Source organism: Marmota monax, unplaced genomic scaffold (genome assembly GCF_021218885.2).
Source record: "Marmota monax isolate L192 unplaced genomic scaffold, Marmota_monax_Labrador192_F-V1.1 WCK01_AAM20220418_F8-fsc00027, whole genome shotgun sequence".
NCBI lineage: Eukaryota > Metazoa > Chordata > Mammalia > Rodentia > Sciuridae > Marmota > Marmota monax.
This window is the reverse complement of record NW_026694617.1, coordinates 14845785-14868459: the sequence shown is the minus strand read 5'-3', so window position 1 is coordinate 14868459 and position 22675 is coordinate 14845785. Positions and strand designations below refer to the sequence as shown.

General features: G+C 34.8%; 1 protein-coding gene across 3 annotated transcripts in view; it reads left to right on the top strand.

The window, feature by feature from the left end:
• The window catches only part of Grm8 (glutamate metabotropic receptor 8), a 764371-nt gene that overhangs the window by 677444 nt on the left and 64252 nt on the right, over window positions 1–22675 (top strand). For all 3 annotated transcript variants that reach the window (XM_058572136.1, XM_058572135.1, XM_058572137.1), the window contains exon 9: window positions 2363–3304. In XM_058572136.1, the coding sequence (XP_058428119.1) occupies window positions 2363–3304 (942 nt within the window). The remainder of the gene's footprint in view (window positions 1–2362; window positions 3305–22675) is intronic.

Genomic DNA, 22675 nt, shown 5'->3' with positions numbered 1-22675 from the left:
AAAATGCAATTTTGGTTTTACAATAATTAGTTTTGAACCATAAAATTTACCTTCAGAAAGTATTTTATTATCTTATGAGTCCATTATGGTATAAAATCAATATTTCAGCTACTCAGTAGAACATTTCATTTTTTTCTCAATTTTTTTTAGAAAAGCTCTGCTTCTGATTTAACATTATTTTCTTTCTTATCATAATCGTGTAAGTAAATAAAATCTTAAAGTTATTAAAACTTAATGGAGAATTAGTAGTTATGATAGATTAATTTACCTTTGTGTTATGCTCACAGAATAGATTTAATAGTCTTGTATGAACTTATGACATATGAAGTAGCATGTCCTTTCCCAAGGGAGGATGTTTGAAATGAATTCTTTACTCTACCTTGGAGGGGGTTAGATAGCCCTCTGCAAAAATTGAGTTTAAGAATTATGATTCTCTGCCTTCAGCTATTCGAAGAAGTTTTCAAGAAAGAAAAGCATTTTAAGTAATAAAAGCATAAGAACAATCTCAGTCACCTGGTTGCCAAAGGGAGGGGGCAGCCTTAAAAGTGATGAAGGAATATTTCTGAGACTGCACGCTTGATATTTTAAAGATGTATTGTAGCTGTGCCTGGGTGTGGCTTCTCAATACATTACTAATATTAAAATGATAGTGGACCCAGAATGAGTAAGTTTCCAAGCTGCATTAATTTTCTTTTGCTATAAAAATAAAATCCAAAATTTAGCATTTTAAAACAACAAACATTTCTAATTTCACATGCTTTCTGTAAATGAGAAATTCAGGAGAACTTAGCTGGGCTGCTTCACCTCAGGACTCTCCTGAGTTTGTAGCCAAGATGTCAATCAGAGATGCATCATTCAAAGGTTTGACTTGGACCAGATGATGCTTTTGTGGGTGGCTCCATCACAGGCACCACAAGTTGGTGATTGTGATTGGCCCAGGCCTCTCTTCCTTTCCATAGGGAATTGACACTATGGTGCTTCCCCTGGAGTGAAAGATCCAAGAAAAAGCAAAGCATAGGCCAAAATGTCTTTTATGACCTAGCTTCAGAAATCACATACCATCATTTTTGGAATATACTCTTGTTTATGTAGATCATCTCTTATTCAAAGTGAGAGAGGACCAGGTGAGTGGATGCATTTCAGGAGAGGTTATCAGGGACCAATCTTGGAAAGTGACCAGCACAGAGTATCATAATTCTTAAGGATTGTTAATAAAGCTGTGTCTTGGGAAAATAAGGGGTTTCTCCCTTTCACACATTCCTTCATTTCCCTTTTCCATGCCTCTCAAATTGGCCTTTATTCCTGAGGTCTCTGTGTGCTACCTTTTCTACCCTTTCTTCCTCAAGAATTAAGCAAATATCTGTTGAAGACAAGATTGTGTGTCAGTCACTGTTGGTTCACACCAGTAAGCAGATCATTCCTTTCATAGCCCTGACCTATTACATAGCAGCTGGTTTTCATAACAAATGGCCTCTTATCTATAGGAGTTTTTAACTGCTAGCATTCTGTTAAAATTATTGTATATCTAATAAGGAACAAATTCAAGGTAAGGAACTGGAACTACAATTGCCACTGTCCCCTTCAAAAATATTTTTATTTCAATAAAATATTCTGTGATTTATAAGGTAGAACTTTAAAGCTGTAAGGCAAATATTCTGCACAGTATAGGGAAACTCCCTCATTTGTAGTTAATGTCACTGTTTTAAATCACCTGTTGGATGACTTTTGTTCAGTGGAAAACATTACCATTAAGCTATCTCAATCAGCATGGTCTTTTGCATAATGTGGAAATGCACGCCAGAAGAAAAAGTGGATTCAAACCTAAACAGGAACAAAGCACATAAGTGTTCTTATCTCCATGAACACATAAGGAGACAAAGATTAAAGTTAACTTGTTTTGCCATTTCCTTTCAAAATTGCTACAGTGTGAACTGAATTTCCCCCAGTATAGTAGAAAGACATATATCATCTTTTAAATATGTTTACATCATAATCCAGTGTTTCAGAGAATTTGGCATTTATACTTGTGATTAGCTCTAAAATATCCTATGGACCTTTTTATTTATTTTTTCTTTTCGTGTTAAAACTGTTTGGGCCAATAAATCTTTCTGCAAATGTCAGATTGGTCAGCAATGAAGAGGTAAATGGAAACTAATGACACTTATCAAGTTGATGATGTGAATGATTTATTGGACCCAATCATTTAACACTTTCATAAAGTCAATATCGGGGAAAGAGATTGGGCTCTTATTATGGTAAACTGTATTTGTACTGTCAGCATTCAGTGATTTATTACAAACCTGTGGCTAGGATTAGGATATTATAAATGGGGAAAAATGGAAGGCTCATTAATTTTTTATACCCACAGGTGGAAGACATGCAGTGGGCTAATAGAGAACACACTCAGCCAGCATCTGTCTGCAGCCTGCCCTGCAAGCCTGGGGAAAGGAAGAAAACCGTGAAAGGGGTCCCTTGCTGCTGGCACTGTGAGCGCTGTGAAGGTTACAACTACCAGGTAGATGAGCTCTCCTGTGAACTTTGCCCTTTGGATCAGAGACCAAACATCAACCGTACAGGCTGCCAACGTATCCCCATCATCAAACTGGAGTGGCATTCTCCCTGGGCCGTGGTGCCTGTGTTTGTTGCAATACTGGGGATCATCGCCACCACCTTTGTGATTGTGACCTTTGTCCGCTATAATGACACACCTATTGTGAGGGCTTCAGGACGGGAACTTAGTTATGTGCTCCTAACAGGGATTTTTCTCTGTTATTCCATCACCTTTTTAATGATTGCAGCACCAGATACAATTATATGCTCCTTCCGACGGATCTTCTTGGGACTTGGTATGTGTTTCAGCTATGCAGCACTTCTGACCAAAACAAACCGTATCCACCGAATATTTGAGCAGGGGAAGAAATCTGTCACAGCACCCAAGTTTATTAGTCCAGCATCCCAGCTGGTGATCACCTTCAGCCTCATCTCCATACAGCTCCTTGGGGTGTTTGTCTGGTTTGTTGTGGACCCACCACACACCATCATCGACTATGGAGAACAACGGACACTGGATCCGGAAAACGCCCGAGGAGTGCTCAAGTGTGACATTTCTGATCTCTCCCTCATTTGTTCACTTGGATACAGTATCCTCTTGATGGTCACTTGTACTGTTTATGCCATTAAGACGAGAGGTGTTCCAGAGACTTTCAATGAAGCCAAACCAATCGGATTTACCATGTATACCACCTGCATCATTTGGTTAGCTTTTATTCCCATCTTTTTTGGTACAGCTCAGTCAGCAGAAAAGGTAAGTGGCAGGAAATGCATTTGACAACCCTTTTTCTGGATTTAACTTCTTCATTTAGGATGCTTTTCCTCTTCCTGGTTCATTTACATTCTCTCAAGATGCTTCAGTCTGTGCTATTCTTATTTAGACATATATAGCTCAAGGTCACATTGCTTTGAGTATGTGTTGACTAGAGCTGATTTTCCAAGAAAAACACTCTCTTGTATCCTCCTTGGCAAGGGAGAAGATTGACAGAACTCACATCACTTTCCTGGTCTCTTTTAACAGCTTTGTTATCTACTAACATTGAAGTTCTTTTTCCAAATGTTAATTAAAAGTGGGAGGAAAAAAGGGCAGATGTGGCTCACAGGAGTGAGCTGTCCCAGAATATCCTACTGCATGACAAATGCCTCCTTCCCTGTTCTACTGTAACTCTGGGGGGTTTCAGGGGAGGGAAGCCATCCCTTCATCGTTATGATGATTTTAGTCATGGAAGTAGAGTTTAATAAAACAACTAAAACAAAGAGAAACTGAAATGGTTAAGTACAATCTGAACCTCTTATTATTTCTGAGCCCCTATTCTCATTACCTTTCCATATGTGAAAGATGATAGTGAAGAATAAAGAAGACAGCAATGGAAAATTATATAAAACAGTTTATAACTTTAAGTAATTTCCTTTGTCACTAATCTCCCATTAACTTTTCCTACATAAAACATTGCTAATAAAGAACATCTGCATATGAGAGTGAACATGTGTTGAACTAGATGAATGTAGTTCTATATACAGTAAGACAGAAAAGTAAGGTTAACCCCAAATTATAAGATTTGGGTAGTGGGATAGTAATAAACCAATCTGTTGAACAAAGACCAGTGCCTAAGAGTCAGAACACATATTTTGGTATATGTCAGTGGGAATTTATTAGGATCAAACTTGTAAATCTAAATTATGAAAGAATGTGGAAACAAATCTCTCAAAGTCTATTTTTTAATATGATTTATTGGACTAGTCAAAGAAAAATAATGTTTTTCAGCATTTGGAAATGTCTAAGCTGTATGAATTATTAGTAAAGAAAACTTAAGCAGTTCTTATATTTGTATTTTAACTGTTTCTTTGTAGATTGATTTACCTGGAGAGGGCCATGATAAGTTCACTCTGCTTTCTGGTGGACAATAAATATTAGAACTAAACAAAATCTCCTGAGATGACATCTCACTTTTTTTCTATTTTCTCTTCCTTTATATTTTATGAAGTATAACCTATTCTTATTTTCATATAATGATATCCACAGATGGAACAGGGCAAACACCAATGCAAATAAGATGTTTTTCTCTATTCAGACAATTCTTTCAGTGTCTCAGTTTTTTTAGACTAAATAAAAACATGCTCCTACAACAAGATGTTGGACATCATCATAGTAGTTCAAGTATAAATCCTATTAGCAGTTTTTTTAAGGTAGTAAAAGAATAACTACTTATTTTCTCTCAGAGCATTAATGTTTCAGAGCTGTAGCTGCCTGCTGAGAATAGTGATGGAGACAAAAATTTGGGGGTGAAAAGGACACCCCAATATGCCAGAGGGTGGAGGGTGCTTTGTGCTGTTATCCTGAGAGATGCACATCCCCTGAAAACGTGTGCGTTCTGTTTATTTATGAGTGTGGAATATCCACACCTTTAGAGATAGAATGTGGTTAGCAAAATTTATTTTTCCATCTAAACTTTGTGGAATAAAGAAAGTCTAAGAGGCAATTTACAAACAAATAATAATATAAGTTTGTTGGAATTCATTTCATATTTTATTTATTATTCAATATGAAACTTGCATTCAAGAGAAGAATTTGGTGGGGAACACTAACTCTTGGAATTTTCAGTTAATTGTAGAGTCCTCCAATTATTTAGCCTTGGAGTTGTTGAATTTAGACCAGCTCTGCATGAAGAACTATTATATTATAAATAACTAAGATCTGGCTTCTAAGGTACTTTATATAATAGAAGTATGTGTTATTCTAAAACTTATCTTCAAATTTGCTTCCTGCTCCTTCCTGTCAATATATATTTTATATTTGAAACCATACATAAAATGCTTGAGTATATTTATTTTTCCACATTGCCAAAACTACTGACATGAATATTAAAAATAAATAAAAGTTTTGTATCTCTGGAAGAAGTCTTTAAATCAGTTGTATTGACTTTGGAGAAGCAAAGAGCTAGGCAGCCCTCCGTTTTCATTTATAATGCTCAGCCAATTAGCCCCACATTATCAACCTGAAGCCTTTACAACAGCGAGGCAGCACGCACATCTATTAAGTCAGCAGATTCTTATTGAGCACTGTGTCCAGCATTGTGCTAGTTATTGAATCCATGTCAGTCTGCTTCCCTGAGCCTTCACTGTAAGGCTCAGTCTGGCTCCCAGCCCATGCCTTCCTAAGGTTTGCCAGGCCCTATGAGGTGCCAGGCTCAAGGGCAGGGGAAGATGGTGAGAGGTCAGATCTGAGATGAGAAAGCAAAGAGCTGTTCATCCTCCAACTTTACATTAGTGATTCAGAATTTATAACATGGGAAATAGCAGAAGAACAAAATTTCTTCCTGTACGTATTTGATTATGCTGTACCAGAGTAATGTCTGTAGCAGAAAATTCATCTACGCAGTCGCTTTGAAATTACAAGAAATGTGAGAAAAAGTAAAATTAGTTGAATAATTTAGACAGATATTTTGGAAAACATGAATAACATCATAACACTTGTCACAGAGTCATGAAGAATGACAGTTCTCTGAAGTGTGCCTTCATTCATCAATGAAACATCATTTAATTTATTTTAATTTTTTTTCAGATTTTTTAAATGAAGATCAATCATGTTCTTTTCCAGTAAATTTTCATCACATCATATGTGTCTACTGCTGGATTTTACTAAATCGCGTGCAAATGTATTTTCTCTTTGTAGAGAAGTAGTGTAAAGGAAGGGTGGACACATAGAGGCATAGCCATAGATGAATAGAAATGCATGTGATTGTCAGGAAAAGACAAAAAAATTAAAAAGTAATTAACTTTATAGTCAGGAAAAAAGTCTTTAGGGATGGTTAGGGGCTGTTAGGATGGCAGCAATCTCTTAAAGACCTATTTTATCCTCCCTAATTGGGCTCATAAAATGGAAATAAGCAGAGAAAGGTTATGACACGGCCAAGCTCCAGGGAGCACAGAGCTCTGACCAGAGTATCAAATGGAAACCAAATAAAAACAACCTCAAAATGGAAGAGAAAAATTAAAGCTTAAGAAAGAAAACAATAAATCCTGAACCAGCTTATTTTTCTTTGCCCTCTGGTTCTACAGTGTAGCATCTATCTAGTAGCTCAAGTAAGAAACCCGGGGTTCATTTTCAACTCCTCCCTTTTCTTATTCCCACCCCATTATTTCCTCCTGTCTCCTTTCAGTGTTTTCTGTGTAAATCTCTGTCTATCTGATGTATATCTGAACGCATCCATTGCAACACAAACCCCTTCACACACTACAGCTTCAATAAATGCCTATGGAATGAGTGGAGTGCCTTGCACAACAATGGCATAATGTGATAGCATAAATGCTTATTTAGGTGAGAATATGACATAATAGGAATCTTCTATATATATCTTACTATGATCCTCATTACAACAACTATATTTTTTTTTGAAAATTTTTTCCCATTCCACAATGCACCACATTCAGTTCTTAAAAAAACATTGACACTATCACTGATTCTGAAATATGGCTACTAAACATTTACGGAGAAGCACAAGAAAGCATCTACAATTCTCAAAGCACAGGAGAATTGATGTGACTGATATTTTCCCCCTGCCTGCCCTCCCTGCTGCTTCCACTGTCTCTTTCTGTGCAGAGGCAGAGTGCAGGTGTGGAAAAGGAGTGGGTCCAGTGAGGAAGAGCATTGAGCTCTGTGGCATGAGGACTTGGGTTTGATTCCTGGATCTGCTAAGCTAGCTGAGAACACGTAGGCAAGAGGCTATACTTTGGCAGATAGAAGTTAAGATCCCCCAGAGGATGCAAATTAGACTCCCAAGCCCTGCAAAGACGTTACCTGCTGCGTGTGCCCAGGCCTTTTTGCAATCTAGAGCAAACTTAAGTTTACATATTCTGGAAAAAGGCAGGAAGATGGTGGAGTTAAAAGCAAAAACTCCTTTTGTATCATTATGATATGATTCTTATACTAATAGATACCTCATACTAGTTGGCAGAAACTTACACAACCTATGAGTCAAGAAAGGTGCTTAGCACATAATAAGCAGGAATTAATGTTGGGGATTATTACTTAATGTTAGGCTGTTAGCCATGAGGACGAGAACCTTAATTGGTTTTGCTCACCTAGCAGAATACCAGGTCTGAAATAGGTTCTTAAAAAGAGATTAAATGACTTGGAATATATTTAAATGAATTGGGAGATCAGATATTTGATTTATTCAGGTAATTGTCTCAATTTCTCCAGCCATTTGTTCCATGGCTGTGCAGCTTCCCAACTGGAAGTGTGTTCTGGGAAGCTTGCCTGAGAGTATAGATCATGAGATCACAGCAGTGAAAGAGGGCCGTGAGGGAGATAGCCATCTGAAGGATCAGAAGAAAGAGAGGTGTTCTTGAGGCAATATGTAAGTGCCTTCAAATATTTAGCGGCAAGTGTCCTCAGAAAGCAGTTGCTGAAATCTTGATGTAACAGTTTGAAATGTGAGTGAGTAGCCTTATCGAATTAGGAAAGGTAGGTCTGAGATTAGAGATTAGTCATAAAACTCCTGCTGTAGGTGTAGCCCAGTTGAGACAAGAAAAACCTGGGGTTAAAAAGTCCATATGACATGGAAAACCACAGAAGAAATTTGCAGGATAGATCAGACTAGAGGTCATTCTCCAGCCACACCTTTTTTCCAATATTTCTCCTTTCCTTAGGAAGGAGGGAAGAAGCAGCAATGATCAGTGTCCACTTTGCATGTTTGTCATCGATGCTTATGACTGTGTCATGCCATTTGTTGGTGAACTGTAAGCATTTTCATTCATCATCTTACATCCTTTTGAAGACTTCAGTGATGTCCCAAGTTGAAGATTATGTTTCAGGTTGTGTTATGCTGTTTCTGAAAGGTGCCAGTTATACCAGAATATTGCAATGCACTCTGGAATGGGAAAAATAAATTCAATAAAAATACAAAAGAAACTGAATGATCTCATTTGTATAGTTACTTTAAAATGAAGTGCTTGTAAACTTTTAGAAGAGAAAGTTGAGATAGATTCTGGAACACACATAGGCAGGGCTGGTAAGTATCTTTCCTTGGGAATTCTGCCTTATCCATATTTTTTTGTTTGTTTGTTTTTCTGACTGTGCTATGTATTATTGCTAGAGAAAATTTTTATCTTTATACATTAAAGGCAATTCTTTTGAGGATGCTCATCTGATTTGACGGCAATTGAGAACAATGACGACCAATAGCTCAGATCCCTTTCTTAACAGTGGCACCTATCACTCTCGAGATGAGAGTACAGACAGTGGACTAAGCATGAGCAGCTACAGTGTCCCTCGAACCCCAGATGACTTCCTGAACAGTGTTGATGAAGGTGATACTATCAACCAAAGCACCCTGCCCTCACAGCAGAACCGTTTCCCAGACTACCTTGAAGCCATTCCTGGGACAAATGTGGACCTTGGAACACTGGAAGGAGATGGAATGAACATAGAAGGAGAGGAGTTGATGCCCAGTCTTCAGGAAGCTCTGAGTTCTGACATCCTTAATGACATGGAATCTGTTTTGGCTGCCACCAAGCTAGATAAAGAAAGCTTTCTTACCTGGCTATAAAGCCCTCAGGTAGACTGAATTCTAAATCTGTGAAGGATCTAAGGAGATGAGACGTGTGCCTGAAATTTCCAAATAAGCCAGCTGCAGTTTTCTGGCTAATAACAAACAAACAAACAAACAAACAAACAACAACAACAACAAAAAATATATATATATATATATGTATATATGTATATATATATATATATATATATATATATATATATATGAACAAACAAACGTCCAGCAAGATTCTTTCATCCACTATTTTGCTCTTCCTTGTCCATTGCTGCTGTTAATATATTGCTGACCTCTTTCACAGTTGGCCCTAAAGAATCAAAAAAAAAAAACAAAACCCCAAAACAACAAAAAAATTCTTTGCTATTATAACTACTGTTTATTTGGGGGGCTGGGGGAAGTGAGCCTGTTTGGATGATGGATGTCATTCCTTTTGCCCAGTTAGATATTTGACTCAGACTTGGAAATCAGATGCTTCATGTCACAGCGTTTAGTTTGTTCACAGTTGCTTCTTCAGCTGCATTTGGCCAATGGAAAAACATGTCTTACTGGTCTAACAAGCCAAAAATGTTGTATCTGATATTAAGTACTTAATGCTAATTTGAAGAGGTAGGTGAAACCAAGGCACAAAGAATTTTTGCTCAATGAACTTTATTTAGATTCCAAGATCCTATGATTTGACAGCACAAAGAATATTTGCTCAATGAACTTTATTTGGATTCCAAAATCCTATGTTTGTGGGCTCTGAGGGAACAGTGGGGACTAGGTCTACTTAATGTAAGCATTTATTTATTAGTGAGATTCTAGTATTTTCTCATGTTTTTTAAACTGAAATTGCATTTCCATAAAGTTGAATTTCCTATGCCCAAATTACACTAATTTAATTAGCTAGACCATTAGTTAGTCAACCTGGGAACTTGGTTCTAAAGCTAGTGCATCTCATGAAAACAGTTTTGTTTACTTTGTATGACTGAAAATGCTGTGATACTAGATTTCATTAAGACTGAAATTTATTTTTAAAGCCACAGTGACCATGGTTTTATTTCAAAATGTTTAGAGAGATGTCATATAAATAGACTTATTTCTATACAGGCAAAATCTTAATGACATCCAGGCTGGATAATATAGAATGTAGTGACTAATTTACCTATTGTAACTTCAAATTGCATTTTCCATGATTCGCTAGATTCTAATATCTTATGCACACAGGGTGCCAGAAAGAGCAGATTGCAAGCAAATAGTTTTTTTTTTTTTTTTTTTTTTTTGGCTGAAACCATATATACATTTTTATATTGGGAAATTAAAAATATATATATCTAAATGTAGTATCATATGGGTTAGTCCCAACTACCTTAAAGTATAAAAAATATTTAACTAAGTATTTATATAAATACCAGGCTAGCTAAAATAACTGCAAAACAGATGTATTTGAATGTTAAAATACCATAAAAATGGAAACAATCTTGTTTCTGGCTCAAAATAAATGCTGATTAAAAAAATCTCCTCCCCCTAATAATGGAATGAAAAGAAATAAGGCAGAGAGGAGGAAGAGAGGCAGTGGGGATGGGGCGGGGGGAAGAGAGAGAGAGAGAGAGAGAGAGAGAGAGAGAGAGAGAGAGAGAGAGAGAGAGAGAGGTGGTTGGGAGACATAATATTGTTAGCACTAAATTAGATGAAAAACATTTTGGAAAAAATATTGAAAAAATAAGTCAATTGGGTTTAATTTATGGAAAAATTAAAAGAATGGAAGCACACTCCAAGAGGCACTAGTGGGTCTTACTATGGAATTTCCAAATAATTCCCAAATGAAAGCTCAACAAAAATCCTAAGTAAACATTGCTGTGAGCATCAAGGAAATACTTGAAGAATCACACTGGAGAATAGCTGTGCCTGTTAGACCCCTCACTTCCCCTTTTAGCCCCAACTTCACATAGGAAGAGTGAATATTAAAATTATGAAGTCTAAAGAATGAGAATAATCTGATGGAGGACTTCTAATGTGGATATGTGCCACTGAAAGAGAAGGACAAGAATTTGAAGTGATTTTATTTTAAACATGGATGGTGAGGGGATAGGAAATACAACTCTGTTCAGGATAGATAAATTTCTCAACTCTATTCCTTCTGGAGTGGGTCCATAACTTGCCAATATGAAGATATTTTAAAGAGAGGCCAGTCAGGTTAAATGATCATTAACTCCAAGTCCACAGTCAGTCCTGTCAAACAGAGAAAATGGGCTCAACCAGTAATCTTTACCAGTCAGCCTTGTCTGTCAATCATAATTTTCATTAGCAATCATAGATGCTAGGATGAAGAAAACTGAGAATATAAATTTAAAAGTCTAAAAAACAAAACAAAATAACTGACTCAAAGAAAAAAATCCTAAAAAAATATGAAAAAATTTAAAAATCAGCATTCTAAGAACCAAGAGAACAAACATACATAATGTGAATTATTATTGCTATGGAAAAGATCAACCAGGGAATAAGAAAATGACTGGAAATTAAAATTATGAATGTGAAAATAAAAAGCTGAACAGATAGAAACAGGGAACCAGCATGGAGATGTGGAGGGTAAAATAAAAGGCAGAAGCAAAGAGAAAAATGTTAAAAAAATAAGGATAATATGAAGAAAAGTTGGTACATGCTGAGATAGATCCCAAGGTGTATCTAATAAACAGCCAAGAAGAGGAAATGACAAAGAAGGTAAAGAAATAGTCTTTAAAAAGAAGAAAAGTTTCCAAAAGCTTAAGAAAGCTAATTCTTTACAATAAAAAGAATTTTTGATTTAATTTTTTACTTTACTAAAACTTCATTAAGTGATAAAAAAATTTTAATAACTTTCAGAGTTGAAAAAAGTTATCTACAAGGAATGAAAATCAGACCTCATCTTCCTCCCTGAATTCTGCATGGCAATGAGCAAAGACTTTCTTGAGGAAAAAGTATTTTAAGCTTAAAATTGTATAGCCAGCCAAACTATCAGTCAATGTGAGGCTAAAGACATAAATGGCTTAGAAAGTCTGTGCCTTACATATCTTATATATGGATTATTCTTGATGTAACTCAGCTATTAAAAGAGACATTATCAGATATGAGATGGATAACAGTGACAACTGCACATGATCTAAAAGTAATAAGGAAATTGGAAAAGGAATTACAAACGGATCTATTAGATCATCAGGGCTAATTATTTTTTAAAATCCAGAATTGTGACAGGTGTATTGGTGCATATTTGCAATCCAAGCAGCTCAGGAAGCTGTGACAGGAGGATTGCATGTACAAAGCCATCCTCAGCAACCTAGTGAGGCTGTAAGCAACCTAGTGAGAACTTGTTTCAAAAAAATAAATAAATAAAAAGGGGGCTGGAGATATGTTTCAGTGGTTAAATGCCCTAGAGTTCAATCCCTGGTAACCATACATACATACATACAAAACTCCAGAATTTTAATAATTATTCTTATTCCTATGCCAGTCCAGTTATGCTGCTTAAATATTTACCAGCCATACATAGAAATTGCTTTTTGTATTCGTTTTACATTTTTAGAAAGAACCTGGGGGAAAAAACACAGAAATAATAATTTATCTGCTAACATGAATGTAAATGTTATTAACCCTGTACTTTAAAAACATTAATGTAACTTTAGAAAATAAGAAGGTCTGTGAGGACATGCAGGAGAAGGGAGTTGTCCCAGAACACCAAATCACTCACCTTCTCCTGTGAGTAGACAACAGTTACGATCTAAAGTTGTTGAGTCAAGAGATACTATTACATTATTTGAACAGCAAAGATGAAACAGAACAAAAGTCTTAATATTGAGAATATTAATATTAATTATTAATTATTAATATTAATATTGAGAATGTATAGGTAAATAAAGGACAGTTTTATCTAATAAATACTTAAATTTTATTTAATAAATATATCTATATGATACAAATGTGAATAATTGCATACTGAAGGATTTAAATGAAGATCTCCAATATGAATGTACATCTCATAGACTTTTAGTGTATAATATTTTGAGAGATTCTTTCAGATGCAAAGTGGATGAATGATTTTGAATTTGTAAAAATGACTCAACATATTTGGTGGTTACAAATGATCTATAAATTTCCTCAACTTTAGGATTAATTCAATTGCTTAAATAAGTACTTTTCAGAGACCATAATTTAAGTATCAGTTTATATCTGGTAATGGCATTACATAAAAATATTTATTAAATATTTTCTATAAACAAAGACCTTTGATGAGTGTTTTTTAAAATGCATAAGTGAATAAGAAGTTTTAATCAGGAATTTTTTTTTTATTAGCATTAAGTAGTGACTATACCTAGCATAAAATTGGCTAGTACAAGGCAGAGTAAGATAGTGGAAATCTTGGGGCAAGGGATTACTGAAAGGAAAATAATACCATGTCTTTTGGGGGGATAAAGAAAGTCTCCTTGAAGGAGGCAGAAATCAAAATAGGCCTAGAAGACAGAATAGAAAATATTCCTATTTTGCCTTCTGAAAAATAGGAATAATGGGTTTAAATAGTCCGAAAAGGGGGGATCAGGTATTATTTGAAAAACCTGTGAGTTAAAAACAGTTTTAACTTAAAGATAACCATAGAGAGTAGGGTGATCATATATCCCTATTTCTTCTACTAATAGGACCTTTTTTTACTGTGAAAACTGTTTCCCAATGTGGGCAGTAAATTGCATTATTACCCATAAAATATGGCTGGGCAGATAATTGGGAAGCATTCTATGGAGGGACTGATGCCAAGTTTGTACTTCTTTTGCTAGGAATTTGAGTGTATTTGAGTCATTCTAAGCATGGATGTGTTCTCAATAAAATTACTCTTTGTGAGATTTCTTTGCCAGTGGTGAGTTGGACAAATTGTTGTGCACAACGAAAACAAAAAGGAAAAAATCAAGTTTATTTAAGAAATGTAGGCAAGAAATATTGGGGACTCATTTTAAATTGAATTGGGAGCAGAAGATAAAACAGGAAGTGAAGTGATTGCATTTTATATTCTGTAATTTTTCTTGTGATGGCAAAATTTTTCTTTGTTTGCTGTGGGGGTTCCACTCAGTTGAGCTTCAAAAAGAGGTCCACCATAAAAATTGTTGTGCATGTATCAGTATAGTTTGCTGACTTTGGATAAATACCAATAGTTTTTTGGCCAAAAACCAAGGAGTGGGATTGCTTGGTAATACAGTGGTTCCTATCCAAGTCTTTTGAGAAATCTTCATACTGCTGTCCATAGTGGTTATACCAACTTGCAGTCCTACCAGTAATGTGTTAGTGATCTTTCCCCCACATCTTCACAGTTGTTTTTTGTATTCTTGGTTTTTTTTCTTTTTTCTTGGTACATTATAATTATACACCACTGTGGGATTAGTTATGATAAGTTTATACATGCATGCAATAAAACAGTATAATTTGATTAATTTTATTCCCCAGTACCTCCCTTTCCTTCCTCCTGATCCCCTTCCTCTAGTCTACTGGTGTCCCTTCTATTTTTTTTTAATTTGTTCTAAGTAGTTATACAGGACAGCAGTACACATTTTGACACATTGTACACAAATGGAGCACAGCTTTTCATTCCTCTGGCTGTACATGGTGCAAAGTCACATAAATAGTGTAATCATATTTGTATATCAGCTAATAATGTCTGTCTTGCAGTCCCACCAGCAATGTATGAGTGTACATTTTCCCCAACAGTTATTATTGCTTGTATTCTTTTTGTTTGTTTGTTTATTTGTTTGTTACTGGGGATTGAACTCAGGGGCACTTGACCACTGAACCACATCCCCAGCCCTATTTTGTATTTTATTTAGAGACAGGGTCTCACTGAGTTGCTTAGTACCTTGTCATTGCTGAGGTTGGCTTTGAACTCATGATCTTCTTGTCTCAGCCTCCCGATATTGCTTGTATTCTTGATGACTGCCATTCTAACTGGAGTGAGATGAAATCTTGATGTAGTTTTGATTTGCTTTTCCATGATTACTAAGGATGTTGAATATTTTTCATATATTTGTTGGCCATTTGTATTTCTTCTTTTGAGAAATTTTGTTTATGGCAGCACAACTCTCAATAGCCAAGTAATGGAATCAGTCTAGGTGCCTGTTAATGGATACAAAAAAAATGATTTATTTGCAGAGTGGAGTTTTATTCAGCCATGAAAAGAACAAAATTATGTCATTTGCTGATGAATGGGTGGAACTAGAGAATATCATTTTAAGTGAAATAAGCCAGATGCAGAAAGTCAGTGGTTGAATTTTTTGTTCTCATATATGGAAACTAGAGAGTAATAAGGAATTTTTAAAAGGTGGTATCTCATGAAAATAGAAAAGAGAACAATGGAGTATAAGGAGGGGACTGAGGGGGTGAGAGGAGGGATGGTGAATGGGAGGAGCTACAGAAGGAAAGTGACAAAACTATGCTATTGTTATGTATAAATAATTGCAATGAATTCCACTTTTATGTGTAACTATAAGGCACAATTTAAAAAGCAATAAATAATTGAAGGAAGTCCAGTAGTGTAGAAGAAAGAGAACTGGGAAAGGGAGGAGGGAAGGGAAAGAGGAAGCACTCGTGAGTGAAATGAAGCAAATTATGTTATCTACATCTATAAATATGTCAAAATGAATCATATTATGTATAACTGTAATGTATGGATAAAAACATCAAGAGCCCCACTTTTCTCTCTGATCTGAGCTAAGGAAGAGAAATAAATTCTTTTTGTGTAGAGGTAAAACCCAGGGCCTCTCATATGCTGGGCAAGTGCTCTACCACTGAGCTACATTCTAAGCGTGTGTGTGTGTGTGTGTGTGTGTGTGTGTTGCTGAGAAGCAAGTCTTTTTAATTGATGACTAAAACTAGCCAAGAATGAAGAAGCATACTCAGGCCCACAGTAGGAAAAAAAAGTCAATGTGTCTGTGGATGAAACCAAGAATACCTGGTGGATTATGATTTTGAGTAAAGAAATCTGCTGAATAATATTTAAATCCATTTTGATAGTTGAAATAAAGCAAACACTTTAGAAATAAGATTAAAGTAACTTCTAAATGATGCATTACATTTAACTATATAATCACCATTTTACTGTGTAAATTTAAAAATTAAATGGATTTTAGTCTCTAATGAATTTGGGCAAAGTTTAGAATAATCTCAATTTTCTCTAATTGCTATGTAGGGATAAATTTACTCAGTTTTTTTCTTCATTTTATCTCATTTTTGTGTAATTTTGTGTGCCTGCATATAAAACCAAAAAATTCTTTCCCATTATGATCACTGTTTGAAAGTCGTAAGGTAATCCACAAGATTCTGCATTTTGGCCATGTTCTGAATCCTGTGAATAATCAATAATGTTAACACTAATTGTAAATTTTGAGTTTTGTTTGTTTAAAGATGAGTTAGATTATCCCAATTTGAAAAAACAATGTTTAATTAAAAAATTGTGGCTGGACGTGGTAGCACACATTGAAAATCCCAGTGACTTCGGAGGCTGAGGCAGGAGAATTGCAAATTGGGAGCCAGCCTGTGCAATTTAGTGAGGACCTGTTAAAAAAAAAATAAAGATTGAGGGTGTAGAGTTCAGTACCACACCCCCCAAAAAAAATTTCAATTAATTTAACATTTTCATCTTGGAATTTTGGATTCACTGAGTTATTTGTTCAGTTAAGTGTATTTTGGGAGAGTACCAATAAATGTAATATTTTCTGCTGTCTGTTGGTCCAAACCCTATAGAGGACAGATCCCTATGCAGTCTTTGTGAGTGTATGCAAAATCACTCACATTGATCACACATCTATGCATATAGCTTCTGTAGATTTCAGGTTCCTAGCCAAGATTAAATGTCATGCATTTCTCCTGCCAGCTGTTTCCTCTAAAATTCTTATTTTACTCAAATTGAATTGAACTGAAAATATTATTGGTAGATTGTAAACCTGCCATAAAACCTTCAAGTGTTTCTATCAGCAGGCAGCTTATCATTGTAGCACTGCCCTTTCTTCAACAAAGCACTTTCCCCATGCTGAAATGTCCAATCAAACCACAATTTATTGCACACTTTGTTATACTGCATACTTATGGCTAAGAACTGACAATGTTAAGCATGAAATAATTAAATTCTGAATGCAAACACATATGTATAGAAGGTGGCAACAAAAATAGCAATAAGCAGAGGCAGTCAGTTCTACAGGATTATAAAGGACTTGTCTTCCAATAAGGCTCTTCAATTTCTTTTTTCCACCTTGCTTATCATTTATAGTGTTTTTATATACAGTACATGCATGCATTATGGTTGCTAATGATGCCCTCCATTTTATATGGTCCCTTCCTCTATGCTCTGGGAAACCACATTGCCTTGAATCTGTTTTTGTTTCTTGTCTCTTTCATCTCATCTTCCTTCTGCTCAAGTTGCCCCTGATTTTGGCATTTCTCCCAGACGCCATTCCCTTGAAGTGCTCATCATTCACACAGTTTCTGCTAGAAAGGCTGCAATTCATGCTTTTCTAGCTGTGTTCTTAATCTCTGCCCTTTCACATGCTCAAAGATGTAGACTGTAACAATCCAAAACTGAAATCTGAAAGCAATCCAAAACCCAGATTGCAAAATTAAGCTACCTAAGAAACAAAATCATATTTTAAATGGTTGTTTCTTATTAGATGTACTGAAAAACAGCTAAATTCTTCATATTTAAACCATCTTCTTCCATCTCTAAGAGATGAATCCTTAGAGATTAAGCCTCTGAAGAAACATTTACAGATGCTGGAAAGTTGAGAATTTTTGCCTTCTACTGTTAATAGACCTCAGGTTTAACTTACTCCAGTTGTTCACAGACTCAGACTTTTAACTTCAACTTCATATTTCTCCATTATGTTAAATCTCTATTTTACTAAGATCTAAATGTGCATGTTGGCATTAACTTCTCTTTCCCTTGTACCCCTGTTTAACTTTTGTCAACAAATTTTAGTGTTCATTTCAAATTTTTTCTATATCCATACTCCCCCACCCCCCAACATCCATGGTCAAATCCCTAGTCCACTCCCAATTTTTATAACCCAGGCTACTACTATTTGGATACAAGAACTAGTTTCTTAGACTTGCTGTTTGACAATGATTTCAAGATTTCTGTTATAAAGTTATTCTACAGCACTTCTACTTTGGCACTTTTTAAAATAGTTCTACTTAATGAACCACTTTTTAGTTAACACCTTTGCTCTGTTGAATACTGATGGCATTGTTTGAACCAAAGATGGCTTGTCTTCATGGAACTTAAATTATAATAGAGGATGAGACTGATTTCAGTAGATAATTGTAGAATCAGGTATCAGTAAAAATTGTTCTAAGTGCTACCAGTGGTCCTATGAAGGCTTTTTTTAAAACTAAAATTATTTTCTATTAGCATTAGTCGAAACCTAAACTTTCCAAACTGTCTTTCCATGATCATCTTTCATTTTCATGAAATCAGCTTTCCTACCAAAAGAACTAATCCATGACATCTTCTCTAACTTATTGAATATTACCAATTCAGAACAGATAGATGCTTTCTGTGGATGTCTATTATTTTGCATTTTGAGATTTGTTTCTGTGTGGTTTGTTTCAGTAACTCTTCAGGAAAAGATGATAATTATAATTCCTTTGTATTTATTCCCAACTGAACTCTCACTTCTTAGTCACAAAATGACTCTCAACGTGCTTTGCAGATAGTTTCAGGTGACAGTATTTTATTGTTATTGTTGTTGAAGTGGATATAAAGGAAAGTGGTCAACATTTTCAAGCCAATTGAGCCAATGTATTAAGTTAAAGACAAAAGTGGAGAAAACAGTTGAACTGAGAGGCAAGAAATTGAGGTTCTTGTCTCATTAACATCCCTGTGGCTTTGATCAGCAAGTTATCTTCCCTGAATCTTAGTCTGCTCACCTCAGGTAAAATGAGGACTTATAGTCTCGAAGGCTCTAATTCCAAATGCTCTTATTATAAAGAAAATTTACCAGTTACATAAGAAATGGTCAACCACTCACAGACATGACCTAATTTTTAAGCAAATGTGCCTGGAGATTACTGTGCATATGCAGTGAAGAATGCAAATGAGGGCACAAAGCATTTTAGAAGATGAATGTACTTAAGGCAGATTATCAGTCTCATAAACCCTAATCAAGGCATTCACATCAACATAGCATGATGCAGACATGGAATCCAGAGTCTGAATTACTTTTCCAAAGAGTCCTATGGGGTATCTCCTTACACCATATGTTTCCTTCACTTTTATGAGCTATCTTAGGCAGAAAAGTGCAAAAGGTACTCAGTACATTAATTTATAAGCTTTCTCGCTTTCTAGTTAAAAAAGGAAGGAAAGAAGGATGGAAGATAGAAAATGGTATAGCTAACAGCAGATATTCCCCAGTTCATCAGATTTTGCTAGTTTAACATTACCTAACTTTCTTTTGACACATTTTACTCATCATTTTCCTTGTTTATCATTCAAATCACTTTTTCTCTGCTAGGAATACATGAACCACTGGCTAGAAGACTTTGATGTGACCCCAGAGAAGTTAATGTCTAAAGTAATCTCTTGCTAGAAATTGATTTTTATTTCACTTCACATTAGTGAGTTTCTTATCCTCTTCTACCACATTTTCCTTGTACTTCCAGTTAATGCAGTATCATAAATCGCTCCACCACAATGCCTAAGGAAGACTGAGGGAATTATGTCTACTAACCAATCCTCTCATGACAAATTATAGTGTGTTGGTAACAAGAACCAGTTAAGTTTCTTGTACACCTTTGATTTTTCTCTTATTTGATTTTTTTTTCCTTTCAGATGTTACTCAACCTATAGACACTGGGAAAAGCTGATGTTTGAAAGTCTCTTTGTAACTGGGAACAAGAAAGCTATTATTTTCTTGAAAAACTATTATTGTAATTTAAGGTTTAATCCAAGTGTACATGTCTTGTGTGGATATACTTTTGTGTGTTTATGTGTATATATACACACATATATATAATTTTATGTCTACATATAGAGACATACAAAATTATGTGTCTGCGTCTACACACACACACACACAGAGTTTTTTTTTCCCCCTTAGACTTGAAACCTTTCAAAAGCAGTTGCTTTTTCCAAAATGGTAATTCCTCAAAAGTTTTTTCTTATACAAATGTTCTATGCAGATGTTAGGGAAGTTGTATATGCATTTTCATTCATTTAAAAAAAATAATGGCCATATTTTTAACACAGAATAGTTTAGAGTCAATTCTAATTGAATACAGTGTGTAATAGTTAAAACTATAGTATTTTAAATAACACCCCAAGCAATTAAATTGCATTCGGTTTAATTGCATGGAGGCAGCATGGTACAGCAGTTACAGAAATGGATAAAGGGGCTGGATACTTGGTAGAAACCCTGCTTTCATCCTGTGCTCAGTGATGCTGCCTGGGATGACTCTCAGCCTCAGATTTCATCTATAAAATTGGGGTGAAAGCCCTGTTCAACACACAGAACTGGCTTGAGCATTGAGTAAGACTACTGACCCTTCTTATCCCAGTGTTGGTGATGACAATGATGGTGAGCTGGTGGTCTTTCAATTTCCAATGCCCAAATAACATGAAACCCTCCAACTGATCCTGCAAATTCTCTTCCAGTTCTCCAAAGGAGCAATGTTCAAAGTTTTCTGTACTAGTGCATGTTTTAGTGAAGATTAGCAAAGGAACTTAATTCCTCATTTTTCTTAATTGCTTAAAATGCCTTTTTTAATGTCTTATACCTCAATTGCAGTATCTCTACTTAGGAACAGTTGGTCTGTTTCAAGTTATATCTCATTGAAATGTAATACAACATGCATCATAAGGTCAAAAGATGAGGTATATAGCTGTATCTTAAAATGAAATGACTTCATAGCATCTTCAAATATTTAATATTTAGTGCCCTTAAATATTAAAGCAAATTGCAAATTGTTAATATGCATAGAAGAAAAATTATAAATATTTATAATAATAAAATATTCTAGTTCAGTATTATGTACCATTAAAAGATATCTATTCCATTTGACATCTCAACTCAGTATATATTATCAATATTTTAAAAACTTACTTTAAAACAATACTAGGTGAAAGTTGCCTTATTTATTGAATAAAAATACAGATGGCCAATTAAATTTTAATTTCAGATAAACTACAGATAATTATTTTGTGCAAGTATGTTCTGTATACTATTTACCACATCCAAAAATATTTGCTATTGATCTGAAACGAAATTGTAACAGGGTGCCTATATTTTATTATACAATGCTATACTAAATTGATGATACAAAACTGAGATGAATTTAATAACAAAAGTTGTAAATCCTCAAATTACTTGCTATAAGAATTTAATAATGCTTTATGTATATGTCTAGGGAACAAAAACATTAACAGTGCAAATATAAATAAGCTCATATTATAAGAAAAATTTAAACTAGAAAAATGTAAACTAGATCAATATTTCATTACTAGATGGCATAAAATTCAGTGGTTAGTAGTTGTAGTGAGCAGATTAAAGACCTCCCAAAGATGTGAATATTCTAGTCACTAAAACCTGCGAATGTGTTATGTTACCTGGCAAAGGAGAATCAAGGTAGCAGGGTGGAATCAGGATTGCTAATCACCTGACCTTGAAATAAGGATCTGAGTGGTTCCTGAGCCTCCAAAAGGAATGCAGCTCTGTCGTGGACCTTGAGTTTTGCCTAGTGAGACCCATTTATAATTTTTGACCTCTAGAATTACAAGGTAACACATTTGCTTTATTTTCAATGACTGAGATTGTGGTGATTTTTTTTTTTTTTAACAACAGCAAAGACAACTTTCACCTAGTATTTTTTTAAAGTAAGTTTTAAAAATATTGGTAATATATACTGAGTTGAGATGTCAAATGGAATAGATATCTTTTAGATTAGATAAGTATCATAACATTATTGCTTTGGGTGATTCCCTATATAATTTTCTACCATTTTTAGATCTTGTTCCTTGTAAATATATTTAACATTAAAAATACTTTTTTTCAAAAAATATGTATGCAGATTTCAAACAATGTACTAAGCTAATATGCAATATACTAAGCATCTTAATTCACTTTTAATCATATGTGCATATTAAATCAAACTACAGAACATTGAGGGGAAATTTTAATTGTGATATATGGTGAAATAAGACAGAGTTTTATAAAAACAAAAGAACAAATTCAAATGCAAATAAAATGAATGTGTGTGCATTGAATTTAGAGAATTATCAAGGGAGACATCCATGTAATAATTAAGAAAAGGCAAGTAAAATTATAATGTAATTGTAGTTATAATAATTTAATTTTACCAATGCAGTATAAATTGAGTTTGCTTGCTTGTTTCCAAACCTATTTTAAAATGGATTCACTAGCAAATATTTAATGTCATACTAAACCAATTTTTAGAACCTGGTTGAAACAGAAATATTATTATCCTTTCCAAATAATATGTAGAATTTTTACCATTTCAGTGAAAATTATAAGATACAATGGGTAAACATACCAATTTCTTTAGAATTTATCATCTAAATACAAATCTCATTCATGTCT